Source organism: Lampetra planeri, chromosome 50 (genome assembly GCF_965212315.1).
Source record: "Lampetra planeri chromosome 50, kcLamPlan1.2.h2, whole genome shotgun sequence".
In the NCBI taxonomy this organism is placed as follows: domain Eukaryota; kingdom Metazoa; phylum Chordata; class Hyperoartia; order Petromyzontiformes; family Petromyzontidae; genus Lampetra; species Lampetra planeri.
The window spans coordinates 2,689,688-2,703,247 of NC_136156.1; the positions used below are offsets into that span (position 1 = coordinate 2,689,688).

General features: G+C 42.5%; 1 protein-coding gene across 1 annotated transcript; it reads right to left on the reverse strand.

Moving 5' to 3' along the window:
• Positions 1 to 12: 12 nt before the first annotated feature.
• Positions 13 to 13,529, reverse strand: CEP43 (centrosomal protein 43). Its single transcript, XM_078616358.1, has 14 exons — positions 13,221 to 13,529; positions 10,288 to 10,341; positions 10,125 to 10,179; positions 9,897 to 9,985; positions 9,300 to 9,437; positions 9,062 to 9,145; positions 7,521 to 7,586; positions 5,947 to 6,212; positions 5,183 to 5,236; positions 3,933 to 4,057; positions 3,441 to 3,509; positions 3,297 to 3,330; positions 1,540 to 1,639; positions 13 to 863 (listed from the first exon to the last, which is right to left on the reverse strand). The coding sequence occupies exons 1-14, from the start codon at positions 13,299 to 13,301 to the stop codon at positions 765 to 767; spliced, it is 1,314 nt and encodes a 437-aa protein (XP_078472484.1). The 5' UTR covers positions 13,302 to 13,529; the 3' UTR covers positions 13 to 764.
• Positions 13,530 to 13,560: the final 31 nt, after the last annotated feature.

Sequence of the window (13,560 nt, forward strand, 5' to 3'; positions counted from 1 at the left end):
CAAGAAAAAAGATTCACTGTTCAGAAAAGTTTTTTTATAACACCACTACATTCAGTCACATACAATATCCAAACACAAGATTACGATTTACAAAAATAAAACTGACACCTTTTGCCAACAAAGTAGTTGCTGACCACACTTGTTCAGGACTGGGTTAGTGTGTACATTAGTGATTTTTCAAACAAAGCCAGATACCACCAACATCATACAAGACTGTGCAACGCTAGACCAACCAGAACGTGTACAACAATGACCGCCAGGGTGAACCAGAAAAGGACGAGGATTTACATAAACAACATTCCAGTATCTACATACCTATAGCTTTCTAATTCAAATGTTGCATGGTCCTGCCCCTGTATTAATGACTTTCAAGAGCAGGCTTGTGTGCACGAGTCATGGGATTTGGTAAAAATTAGAAAAAATATCTCCTACTTTTAAAGGGTTACTTTTTAATGCAGTGGTTGTCACATGTCTTTGGTGATGACTGCAAGGGTAGGAATTTTAGGACCACAGAAATAGCTAATAAAACATCACAAGAGAGATCGCTCGCATTGATGATGTAAAAAACCAAGCCAATCCAAGCTCGCACCACACCAAGGGAATCCATCTAAGCACGAGCTTTATGGGTGACACTTAACATGGTGCTATTTCAAAGTCTGGCTGGATTGGTACTTTTTTAACTCAAGGCAAAAGCTGACTTCCATGTAATTGATTTAAAAATATATGTGTAGTGCTTATAAAAACCACCCACCCCAGAGCAATAATCAGCCTTCCCTTGTGGAGCTCAGCTCTGCTTCCTCCATATAATCGGCCTTGTCACTGTTTTGTGAGCAGAATGTGTTGTCCAAGGTCACATCCTCCACCTAGAGAACATGCATGGCAGCACAACAAACCACATCAACGGATTGACCCTTAATTCTGTTGGATCACTTGCATCAACAGTTCAACCTCAATGTACATTGATAGCGAATAGCCAGAGTAGGTTTTCTAAAAATAATATTTCAACAGCTATTGTAGATACTGTTGTTACGCTTCATGACCCACAAAAGCCCTATCCCTCACTTTTTTCAGGAGCCTGCAATATTTTCTTCAGTCAGGGAACAAAAGCTTGTTGTGTATAATGCAAATTCACTCATTTGCAGGTAATTAAATTTGGACCATGATGTCACGGGAACTTTAACCGCCGGCTTGAAGCAGACTTATTTTAAAGCTACACCTGCAGTATTAATCAAGGTGGCCACTAGATTCGAACCGTGACCCTCTGCAACAAGCAGCAAACGTGCTGGGCCATACCACTGCCCCGTACCTCGGCCGTCTATTCCGGGCTATAATACGCGAGTTAGCAGCTTTAGGGACGTTCAGTTGAGGTTGGTAACTTTTAGACTTTTTAAAAGCGTTAATAAAGTTTCAAACTCAAAATGGACACCCCAGGAACGTTTATGCATTTTTTTTGGATGCGTCTTCATATAACTGCTTAACGGATGGCACCGACACAGCTTGTGACTAATGGGCAGGTAATTTTCTGGCCAAGAGGCTGACCTTGGCACTTGCGTCGGAAGGTTCTGCTTCGATTGACAGGTCGTCTATCTCCTCGGCAATGCTCTCCTCCGTCTTCGTGTGGTCCGACCTGTGGCTCACACTGCACACAACGAGGATTGTCAATGAGAGTTTTTCAGCCCAAACTTATCATTATACATCAGAGACAATTTGTAAGCACACCACACACAAGTGGTTTACGATTTTATTCGTCTAGACAGTTGTTTGGGGTGGAGTGGAGGCTCAGTGGTTATCACACACCACACAATGAACCTGGCCACCCGAATTGGACACCCACCCGTGGCTAACATCAGTGACAAGTGATATCTGACCAGCGTGATGACATGTTAAAACTACCCCAAGTGGAGATGCCTCCTTCCACCAGCAGCAAATGGATAAAACCGTAATCATTTAACTTGTTTTCTTCTTGACTAAACGTACCCATTTACTTGATGACTATCACCATTTTTATTCTTTGGGTCTTTCGGTAAAACCACGTAGATACAAATTTTTATAAAAATATCACGACGTTTCGATCTCAACACAAGAAAATCGTTGATTGCTTGTGTTGCGATCGAAACGTGATATTTTTATTATTTTTTCTATCTACAGTAGAACCTCTGGTCACGAACGCTTCTGACCACGACCAAATCGGGTTCCGAACAAAATTTCACAACATTTTTTTAATCTGGTCATGAACACATACTCGGGTGGCGATCAAACGCGGCCGATTTCCCCTTCCGCGGCATTTTTTTTTGTAAGCGCCAAATTTCCTGTTGTTTGTTTACAACAGCAACCCACGTGTGGCCGCTTGCTCAGTCAGTCTAGCTTAGTAATCAGTCTCGGTCAGACGTGCGCTCATTCGCTGTGAACTCTGTGCAGTATTTTGTGTATTTTTGCATTAATTTTGCAATTAGCCATGGCCTCTAATCAAGTGAAGAGTGGTAATGTTGGTGAGAAGAAGGTTTTAAAGAAAATTTCAATCGAAGTGAAGAAGGAAATTATTGCAAAGTATGAGCGTGGTGTGCGTGTTACCGATCTTGCTGCAGAGTACAAGAAATCAAAGTCTACGATCTCGACTATTTTGAAGCAGAAAGAGGCTATTAAAGCAGCTCATGTTGCAAGGGGAGTTACAATGTTAACCAAGCAGAGGCCTCAAGTGCTGGAAGAGGTGGAAAAACTGTTGTTCAAGGTTTTCTCAGTGTTATTCAATGTTTTTACATTTAGTTGACTATTACACTGTGAATTCTATGGCATAATTAACAATTTTTGTGCTTAAAAATCTAAAAAAAACTATATTTATATACAGTTCGTAGGAGTCTGGAACGGATTAATCATATTTACATACAATCCAATGGGGAAATTAGGTTCGAGTCACGACCAAATCGGGTTGCGACCGAAGTTATGGAACGAATTATGGTCGTGACCAGAGGTTCAACTGTACGTGGGTTACCGAAAGACCTAAAGAATATGAATTCCTGCAGTCACGAAAGCTTCAAGTCAAGATTTATCACCACTTTATGAAAATATTAAACACGCCCAGCACGTGTTTATCGGTCAAGGTTGAGACAGCTACGCCGAGAATAGAAAGCACAGCAGTTAAATACATAAAGCGACCGCGTAATAACCACCCAGATAATGTTGTGGTTACTAAGGGTCAATGCGGTCAAGAAACCTTGCAGATTTAACAACTTATTCAAAGCGTAATTACATTTCTAAGCATGCCTTATTAAAATTACACGACAGAAATGTCCACTGACCTCTGAAAGTCATCCTCGTAATCTTCGCCTTTCCCTACATCAGAAAAAATACCATTAAAGCATCAACTCAAATACTCAGAGTAATTTAACAGCAAAGTTACATACGAAAAAAAAAATTCAGAAGAATGTTTAATGGACACATACCCAGATCGAGCTTTCCAACTATGGAATTCCCGTTTTTTGTCTCCACCTTGGTGGTACTCTTGCTTTCGTCTGGAAAACAGAAAGCAGAACAGCAAAGTTCAGCTCTAGCAATGCCATTAACTCAGGAAGTATTTCCCCATATGGGAGGAAATTGGAACATTTGAAGAATAGACACACACACACACTCACCAGGGGACAACTTCAAAAGTCATCACAGATAGGCTTACCACCACCCACTTGCTGTACTGCCATCTCATGGCCATCTCGCAGCCCAGTGGATTTGAGTCTGAAATCTATTATCCACCAAACACCGCATCTATATTACATGTGAGCATCATCATGTCTGGCTCCCACAGTGAAAACATTTTACTCACAAATAGGACAAACCACTAAAAGATGGCTGAGGTCACATGAAATATTAACACTGAAAACCTCCACTCAGTACCACTCAGCAATTTGCCGACAACCCACAGGAGGGGTGGGGGCTTTCACCTTTCTTGTCATCAGCTGGGGAGTCTGCAGCATGGGATGTAGCCGTGATATCAGCTGCAGAGTCCTGCTTGTCCTTGTCTTCTTCCAGTAAAGGTGAGTCGGAAGACCTACCAAGGCCAGGCAGCCTGCAGAAGCAAAACAAATGTCTCATCAACCGATTTGTTTTCACTCACCCCACGATATTTTTGCGCCTCCAATTTGCACGGTCGGCTACGTGCGGCGCGAAAGAAGTTCGACAACATACACAGCAGAAATCCACTCCGATGAAAAACTCATCGGATATATTTACCGACTCCATTAATTTTCGAATGTCTATTACATCTGCTTATTTGCATTATTATAAACCGGCTATATGGAGATGGAGCTATGGTTCCGTGCTAAGTGCTCATCTATCCGAGTTGGAGTCCCGGCTAAGGCTAACATCAGTGACGAGTGATTTCGGAACTGGTGCTGAACTACCTACCCCCTTTAATTTTCGATTTAAAGCTTTCGTGACTGCAGGGATTCATCTTCTTGGTTCTTTCGGTAAAGTCACGTAGAAGGGAAGTAATAAAATAATAAAAATAAAACACAAAATAATTCGTGAGAATTCGTGAGAATTATTTTATATAAATAATTCGTGATAATTATTTTATTATGTTTTATTTTTATTATTTTATTCCCTTCTACGTGACTTTACCGAAAGAACCAAGAAGATGAATACCTACCCCCTCTTCACCAATCGGCACGGACCAGTGTGGTGAAATGTATCAAACAACCGCCATGACCAATATGGTTTGAGGAAGCCATCATCTAGCAATGGAGTGAGAAACGGCTGTAAAATATTTTGATGCTGATCAGAAAGCTCTTCACTTTATTATGCACCAAAATAAACACCGGCAAAAATGGAACATCTCGGGTATAACAGTAAGATTAAACACCCAGTGGACATACTTAATCCTATTTGCGCATTGTTTACACTACTTCACTCGTCTTTTTATCTTCAGTAAAAAAAGATAAGGCGCATAACATGCCTCCTGTTCACCCCTGCAATGTAAACGCCATTCCATTACATTGTTTAAAATGAATACACTCAAACAAGAGAAAAACATCCAAATGCACTGGTAGCCCCACCAAATAGCCTGAATAAAGTAAACAATACAATGCATGAAATGAGACAAAAACGGCAACTAGACAACATTAATGTACAGTGATTACAGCGTCTAATAGGGAAAGTTAACTAGATGATTACATATCTGGCAGATTCTTACCACTTTGCTTCTTCGCCAAAATGATCATCGCGTGCATCATCATCATCAGTGTCGCTGTTGAGTGCCGATTTCAGAGGGTGCGAGGAAAGTGAGAGGAGCACATGGAATGGGCGGGTGAGTGGTGGATGTGGAAGAGAAATTCCAATAAAACATCGTGCAGCGTGCGTGACAGGAGAGGCAAGCCATGCAAGGAACGCGAAGCGATATTTTTCTCAACATGTTAAGAGAGACCCCGTGACAAATCACCAACTTATACCAAGTATTGCAAAGCCGATATTGTTCACAATAGAAACAAGAGTCTTGTGAATGCTGAGTGGTAACACTTTTTAACAAGCCTAAGCTACCAAGTCGCATTCGTGGATACGATTAAATATAACCTACGAACATATCACCAATCACGATAACGAGTTGGGATGGTGTGAATTATCTAATTCAACAGAATGTAATCATGCTTGAAGGTGAAAATAAATATATATCAAGTGCTGCCAGCTATGGGTGTTGATTGAATCTCCGCACCTGCAGTTTAATTAACTGATGCGATTCAAGTCAAGAATGTATTTTTTTTACATTGTGGTGAACACCAACACGTCTAGTGGCTGCACCGGTGATGTAAACCCATGGCGTACACACACATGCGCGCGCATCCCAGACAATTGATTCTCGTGCAGATGAACGTGTGCATGTACCTCGAGCTTGACAGTTGACAAGAAAATTGACGCGTCATTCCAAACCTGTGCTAAAATATAAATCCGAGGGCTCCTGACCTTCCGTAGACTTTGTCGGGCTTGGGAGACAGGTCGTCAAAGAAAGAGTCTCCGTATTCCTCCCCATCCTCGTCCTCCTCTCCCAGCTTGTCCGCCCCACCCGCTGCCCTCGCCGCCACAGGCTCGGTCTGCTGCTCGGAGGACCCTCCGTGGAGGCCGTTGCCAGCGGCCGAGGTCGCTTTGACCTCCGGGACGGACTGCACGGCGGGGCCCTTGCTCCGGAGTCCGTCAGAGCTGGAGTCGTCACTCAGGCTCGCGTCTGGGGTCTTGTGATGAGCCGTAGCAGACGGATAAAAGTACAACGCACTCTGCTTGTCACTCTGCTTGTTGTGTTTAGTTTGTTGTCCTTCCCCCGCACCTCCGATTAGCACGGTTGGCAATGTAGGGTGCGAAAGAAATTCAACATACATACGAGTACTGCCCTCTTTGTCCTGCTCTGCTTTCAGGCTTGGGGTAATGCGACTGTCACTGCAGTCGATTAGACATTTTCCAGTGGATACAATTTTACTTTTGGTTTTTGCTCTGGGAATACTGTCGTTTTACAGTCACTTGTAAGGTATTACATCTGTGTAATGATTGTTTTACTTTCTTGTCCATATATGAAAAAAAATTCATTGATGTAAAGAGATATTTCCACAAATTTTCTGTTCACCCATTGACACTATATCCACTATTCTCAATTAATCTCCGAGTGGTGTATTCAACTTGCAATCCAAGCATGAAACCCCAATTTGTCAATGCTCAAATAAAATCGGGGAATTAAAAAAAACACAAAACATTATCACAAATTTGCAAATGAATTCATGAAAATTCACCCTCTGCTCCTGGTAAATCGACATAACCACCTAGATTTTCTTACACCAACTAAAACACAAAAAGTCCAGTAAAACCGTTAAGTTCAAAGTAGGTTTTTAACGTACATTACCCTCCAAACATGACAGACGTGCACTAGGAACACCGTGTAATGAAGAAAAAGGCTTGTTAGTGCATGTTAATGGAACGTAGGCAATGGCATGCAGCAGCGGAAGGTACCAGCGTACACCACAACTTCGCGAGACAAACTCATGGCAGACGCTGGAAGGGAGGCAACTGCAGTATGGACTGCGAGACCGTGTGCTAGTGAGTTAGTCCAGAGTATCGGGGAATCCAACATCATCAGAACGGAGGTGAGATTGGGAAAACGGGGACGGACGTGACAGTTAACGTTGAACTCTCCTCTAAAGACTGAACGCATTCGAGGACTCACGCTATACAAATAAGCATTCATTGGAATGTTTGCATCCAGGACTGATCGCATTGCATAACAGAGCAGCTATGCCGTACGCAAACACGTCATTAATATTATCCAGGTGACTCAATTAGTAAATGAAAACTCAAAATAAACCCTGTTGACGGCATTGCCATGAGTTATTGCATTACACATGTACTTCAATACATTGTGTAATCGCAAGCGTGGCCGGTATGATGACAGTACATGCTGAAAGGATGGGGGGCCCATCTGCTGGATACGGTCCTGGACAAAACATGAACCCACTGAACCTGGTTCCCTCCGGCAGCCTGCGGCCTTGTTTTACCTTCCGCTGCCCTGCTCTCTCTTCTTTGACTCTGGGAGCTTTAGAGCTGCCTTTGTAAATAGGGATCTGAGTGCAAACGAGACACACACGTAACAGGCGGTGACTCCGGTAGGGGGGGGGGCGCGTATGGCGCAAGAGGCTCGGAAACACAGGCAGAAAGAAAGCGTGTCGAGATGGCTACCACGATATCTCTGTACGTGCGAGCGCTAGCTCACTTCAAATGTATACTTGCTACAATCCAACTGTGCAATGCCATGTCCAGAGAATTCCCATTTTGGAGCAGCAGTTGTCTTATGAAGGCAGGTCGAAGTAAAGTCAGTTTGTGTAAATTTGAGAGGTGGTTGGATGACTCGGAGGTCAGCTGGCACAGTAGAGATCAATGGTTCTTCAAGTGCAGTGAGTTGATGGTTTCAGCCTAGTCATCAAATACTGTACGAAAAACAATCACATTAATATTTGGTTCTGCACTTAATGTGGCTTAATTCCAGCTCTAAGAATGAATATGTCGGTTCGACTGCCATGCAACGAACATTACTCTCATATGCAGAGCAGATGGGAAAGTGCTGCCCTCTATTGTATGAACCAGAGGTAACTTGAAGGGAAGTCAGCGGTGGCTCTGTGATATCCACTTCCGTGGGCCATTCTCTTACATGAAGGGTTGTACTGCTCCGTGACGTGATGCTGATAGCACGATCGGAATAACATTGGGGGAATAAAACGTACAAACGTTTTAAACACCAAAACATTTAAAATACACATTTAGTCAGTTTTACAGTAATACAATATTGCCCCTGTGGTCTCTAATGGTTCAAAGAAGGCATGCTGGAGAAAAATCTTGCAGGGATGACAGCTCTCCCTTGCCTGCCTGACCACTGGATATCCTGGTAGCACAGTCAGTGGGTAATCACTGCTCACTCACTGCCTCTTCTATTTAGTCGGCGACTTGATAAAGCCAAACTTGCGGCACATTAGGTTTGAATCTGTCCTGATGAAAAATAAGAATAAGTTTTACTCTTTCTGGTAAAAAAAACTGGTGTTTAGATGTTCAAACACCAAATAGATACTTTTTGCAATGCATCAAGTCTGCATTAACCACATGTACTTGCGGAAAAACATGCAAACAATATATGCATTCTTCTTAAAATGGATTAGCCTACACCAGAGACAGCCATCTTTATGGCCTTAACTCACCAGTGTTACACCAGAGAATGCAAAAAGGTGAAAAATGCAAAGACAATTCAAGTATCTTATAGCTCAACTAGAGCAGTTATATCTTTGGGACCTTTTTGCCAGTATCTTCTGGGTTTGCGTTAAAAGTGTGGCTAAATTCAATTAGACTTTGCCATACCACAGTTGTGCAGGGACAAATCTTAACCATAAATAGGTAACTACTTTCTGTACCACTCCAACGTATGGTAAAGATCTAATAATGCTGCCTCTATAGTGAACATCTAAAGTAATGAAATACAAACCCATCATCAAATTACCCAAATGGCAAAGGGTAATTTGTGCACAGGATGCTTTAGCCATCAATGCCTCACCTTGCTGAGGGTAGGGGGGCTGATGGACCGAGACTCCGACAGTTTCCTCATGGAGTGGACACTGTCCGCATTATCACTTTCGCCCTGTGAGCAACATCCAACACACAGCATTTCAGGAGAGATCTAAATTTTCCAACAAAAGCCAATAATGTGGTGAATGGGTTCTCCATTCAAAAGGATTACCTCCTCAACCGGCAGTCTTAACCTGAACAGGTAAGTCTACTCTGGACATCCATACCTCAAAGGAGCCTTTTCTGATGCCTCTGGCCCTTGAGCGCTTTAAAATCTCCAGCAAGAGCGGTGCTGACTTTGTGGAGTCTGTTTCCACGATGCCCAGCTTCTGAGTCAGACCCCCTCTATCGTCCAGACCGATCACCTGCAGCATAGAAATCATCATCATCAATCAGGTATTACTTATACCACGCCTCCCGTGCAGAACACCTCGAGGCACACTGCGGTGGCTCGTGTCTCTGTGTGGTCTAATGTGAATGCAGTAATCGCCTACAAGTGGGCATTCGTCTGCCAGTATGGAGAAATGTTCCCCCATGGTCGTTTCCCGCGGTAAGTAATTTGTGAAAAATTTATCAAATTCGTACCACCACCACCAACACACGCCTATTACTTTTCGTATAACGTCATGAGATGTTTTACTTCCAATGTGAAGTAGATGTCGCATATACTTGGTTAATATACCTGCAGTATTAATTAAGACGGTCGCTGGGCTCAACAAGTGGCAATCGCACTACTGCTGGGCAATGTAAACTCACCCAAACACTAATAACCTCACACTGAGACTGGATACATCTTCTTGGATCATAGCGAAACATTTTCTCACCGTGTTTGTCTCCGGTGTGAATACGGCCAAAGTGAAGTCCAGGTTAAAAAATTGTAAAAACTCCGTGACGAGACTGGCTATTAGAAGACCTGCACATACCAGTCAAAGGACGCATAATAAACTTTTAGCATTCAATAAACACTCACAAATTTGGAAATGTGGTCATGAAAAACAAAGCATTTTACTTCACAACAGTGCATGCCACGTTGACGTGATGAAGCAACTTACCATCTTTTGAGTTTAAGAAATTCTTGAGTTGCTCATTCACCAAGGGTGTTTTATTCTGAAGCAGAAAGTGGAGTAAAATCCGATCGATTACAAAATTCCAAGCGGTAATTCGTAGACGGCTTTGAAAGATTTAACAGCCATAAATAATGAATGCAATAGATACCTGCACAGCCTCCTGCTCTTCCAATGCAAGAAATACTGCGGCACGGAGTTCTGCCTAAAAAAAAAACATCACAACGAATTAACATCACCATCATCACCGCCGATATTTCACTTCGGGGACACGAGTGCTAGACACTTCTTTTTTTCGTTATCCAAAAAGCAATGCTTTGTTAAAATTAGTATCATCAGCCATGGACTAGCCACTGGAGCGTCAAGGCCTCCCAATATTATCATCATGCTTTATGGGCCTACTATGGCAAAATCTACACCCTGCACATAAACTGGTCTCATGGTTCAATTTCCAAAGTGGATGTGCTCTCAGGATCGTTCTCTCTTTTGGCTGCCATTCCATCATGAGTCTCATCCGTTAGTCATCAAGACTTTTTGGCTTCGTGTCCTGTGAACACACCCCATCTCGTAGCAGACATGGGCGAGCTAGGCAGCACTGTGCCTGGAAAGTGCTTGGATGCCGAGCGACCATCATGCATGACTGATTCTTCAAGGCCACTGCCGGCTTTTATTATACTTTAAGTTCATTATCATGTTACGTCTTTTTTAACGTATTTATATTTTTCTTGTTTAAATAGTGTCAGCCGCTTTTACATTTGTATTGTAAAGCACTTTGTATTGCATTTTACGCACGATTGTGCTATACAAGTAAAATTTGATTTGATTTGTAGGCAGTGGACGGTGCAGCAACATCTACTGCCACATGCCGACTGCACTTTTATGCACCAACATGCACTGTCATCAACCCGCACTGACCGGCCGTGGTTTGAAGTGTGGTTAAATAATCCCCGTGGCCGGCCACTGCGTGGGTTGAAGTCTTCATCCAGGGCTGGATTAACTAAGAGGCTGCACGTGTTACTCTATGTAGCAGAGTATAGTCGCATCACGACTGTAATGGCTGTCAAGCTGTAATAAATCTCAGTGTGTTTTTAACAAGAGGTGCAACACGAAAACAAACATCTTCTACGCCATCCCTCACACACGGAGTGTCCAATCGCGCTATTAAAGAGCGCCTATCTGAGTGTTTAAAGTACTGCAATGTACAGTTTACCACGCTCGTTCATTCAAACTCGGTGTGTAGTAGCTATGACCATATTCATGTAAGCATTGTCCCCATCGCAAAATAGGAGCAGTCATCGCACAGCAGATTTTTTTACCCCGTGCTAAAATAAACCACACCAAAGGGAAATAATACAAAATAAAACATAATAAAAATTCTCACGACGTTTCGATTGCAGCACAAGCAATCATCATCAGGTGTGAAAACTACAGCATGACAGCTAAAATGTTCTTGCTGTAGTTTTCACACCTGATTATGATTGCTTGTGTTGCAATCGAAACGTCGTGAGAATTTAGATTGTTTAATTTTTATTATTTTATTATTTCCCTTCTACGTGACTTTACCGAAAGAACCAAGAATATGAATCCCTGCAGTCACGAAAGCTTTAAATCGAAAAATAAACCACACCATTAAAGAGTCTATTTTTTTATCTCTCTGCTCAATTAAAATTCATACAAACGAATTAGAACGCCTCCATCCATTCCAACTTCAACAGTGCTGGTTTAGCTGGCCGCAAGGCGTTTTGAGCTTTCTGGCCTGTAAGCCAGCAAATGTGATGTTAAAAAATATGGACATTTTCTTGGTTCTTTCGGTAAAGTCACGTAGAAGGGAAATAATATAATAATAAAAATAGAACATAATAAAGCAGCCGTCCTCAGGTGAAGAACAGAACACTGTCTTTCCGACAGCCCTGTTCTTCACCTGAGGACGGCTGCTTGCGTTGTGGCCGAAACGTCGTGAGAATTTTATTATGTTTTATTTTTATTATTTTATTATTTCCCTTCTACGTGACTTTACCGAAAGAACCAATAAGATGAATCCCTGCAGTCACGAAAGCTTTAAATCGAAAAACATGGACATTAGTAAATTTCAAGTAAAAAAAAAGTAAATTAGATTTCTGGATCCTATTTGTAATGCAGTAACAATACAACAATGCCATAACTACCACTGCACTTGACTTGCAGACATTTGTACAAGTGTGCAATGTGGTGCAGTCGTCAATCCACTGCTGGATGAGGCCCCTCACGCCATTACGTTTGACCATACTTCACCACGCTGGTCTGTGTGGGTTGGCAGAGTATGGACATACTGTACGATACGTGTACTTTGTTGACCACAACAGACCCCCCCCCCCCCTTCACATTCAACACCGATATAAACAATCGCATTAAGTGATAAATAACAATACATCAAACAATTAACGTTAAAAATTAACCACCTTCATAATTATTATTGTACAATAATGAACAGGCCCTGACCAGATAACATTAGTTCAGTAGGCCAACATTAAAATACATTTTATTTTACACTATGAGACCTCCTTCACCAGTGGCAAAATATAAAGGTGTCAGTTTTTGTACCAGTTGAAGGGCAAAAACCTATCACTACATTTTATTTGTACTTACGTTAACTGTTGAAATGAAGTATTTTAATACCTTTGTTACCCTAAGTCAGCTACGTTGCTGCGTTGTTGGCAATGTGTACAGTACGGTACTGTACTCCTAAGTATGGTCAAACACAACGGCGTGAGGGCCTCATCCAGCAGTGGATTGGCCACTGCTCAACGGGCACAAGACGAATCTTCATGGTTCTTTCGGTAAAGTAACGTAAAAGGAAAATAGTAAAATAATAAAAGTTAAGTAATAATAACACGTAGAAGGGAAATAGTAAAATAACAAAAATAAAATAATAAAATTAAATTCTCACGACGTCTCGGCCACAACACAAGCAGCCGTGATAATTCTATTTTATTGTTATTTTTATTATTTTACTATTTCCCTTCTACGTGACTTTACCGAAATAACCAAGCAGACGAATCCCTGCCGTCACGAAAGCTTTAAATCGACAAGTTTACGGGGCCTCACCTTGATTTTGTTGAGGACCCCGTTCCCCTCCAGGGTCTGGACGAGGAGGTCTCGAAGCTCTGTATCCTCCTCGGCCGACATGTCTGCTCCTCCCGCGCGCTCGAAGGACGCCGCCAGCTTTACAACGTTGAATCCTTCCTCCTCCTTCCTTCCTTCCTTCGTTCCTCCTTCTTCTTGTTCCTCGGCGGACTTACGGCTTCTCACTCCCCACCGCCACCAAGCAAACAGAACGGCACTCGGCCCCAACGGCTGATTGATTAATCGCGCGGTGACGTCACCGCCGTTCGTGATGACGTCATTGTATTCCTCGCGATGACGCCCGCAGCCTGCAGGAATTCTG

Coding starts and splice junctions, on each gene's coding strand:
- CEP43 (XM_078616358.1), bottom strand. CDS start 13,301: ATGTCGGCCGAGGAGGATACAGAGCTTCGAGACCTCCTCGTCCAGACC. Junction 10,342..13,220: donor GGGTCCTCAACAAAATCAAG/GTGAGGCCCCGT, acceptor TTTTTTTTTTAG/GCAGAACTCCGTGCCGCAGT. Junction 9,146..9,299: donor TCAGAAAAGGCTCCTTTGAG/GTATGGATGTCC, acceptor TGTTGCTCACAG/GGCGAAAGTGATAATGCGGA.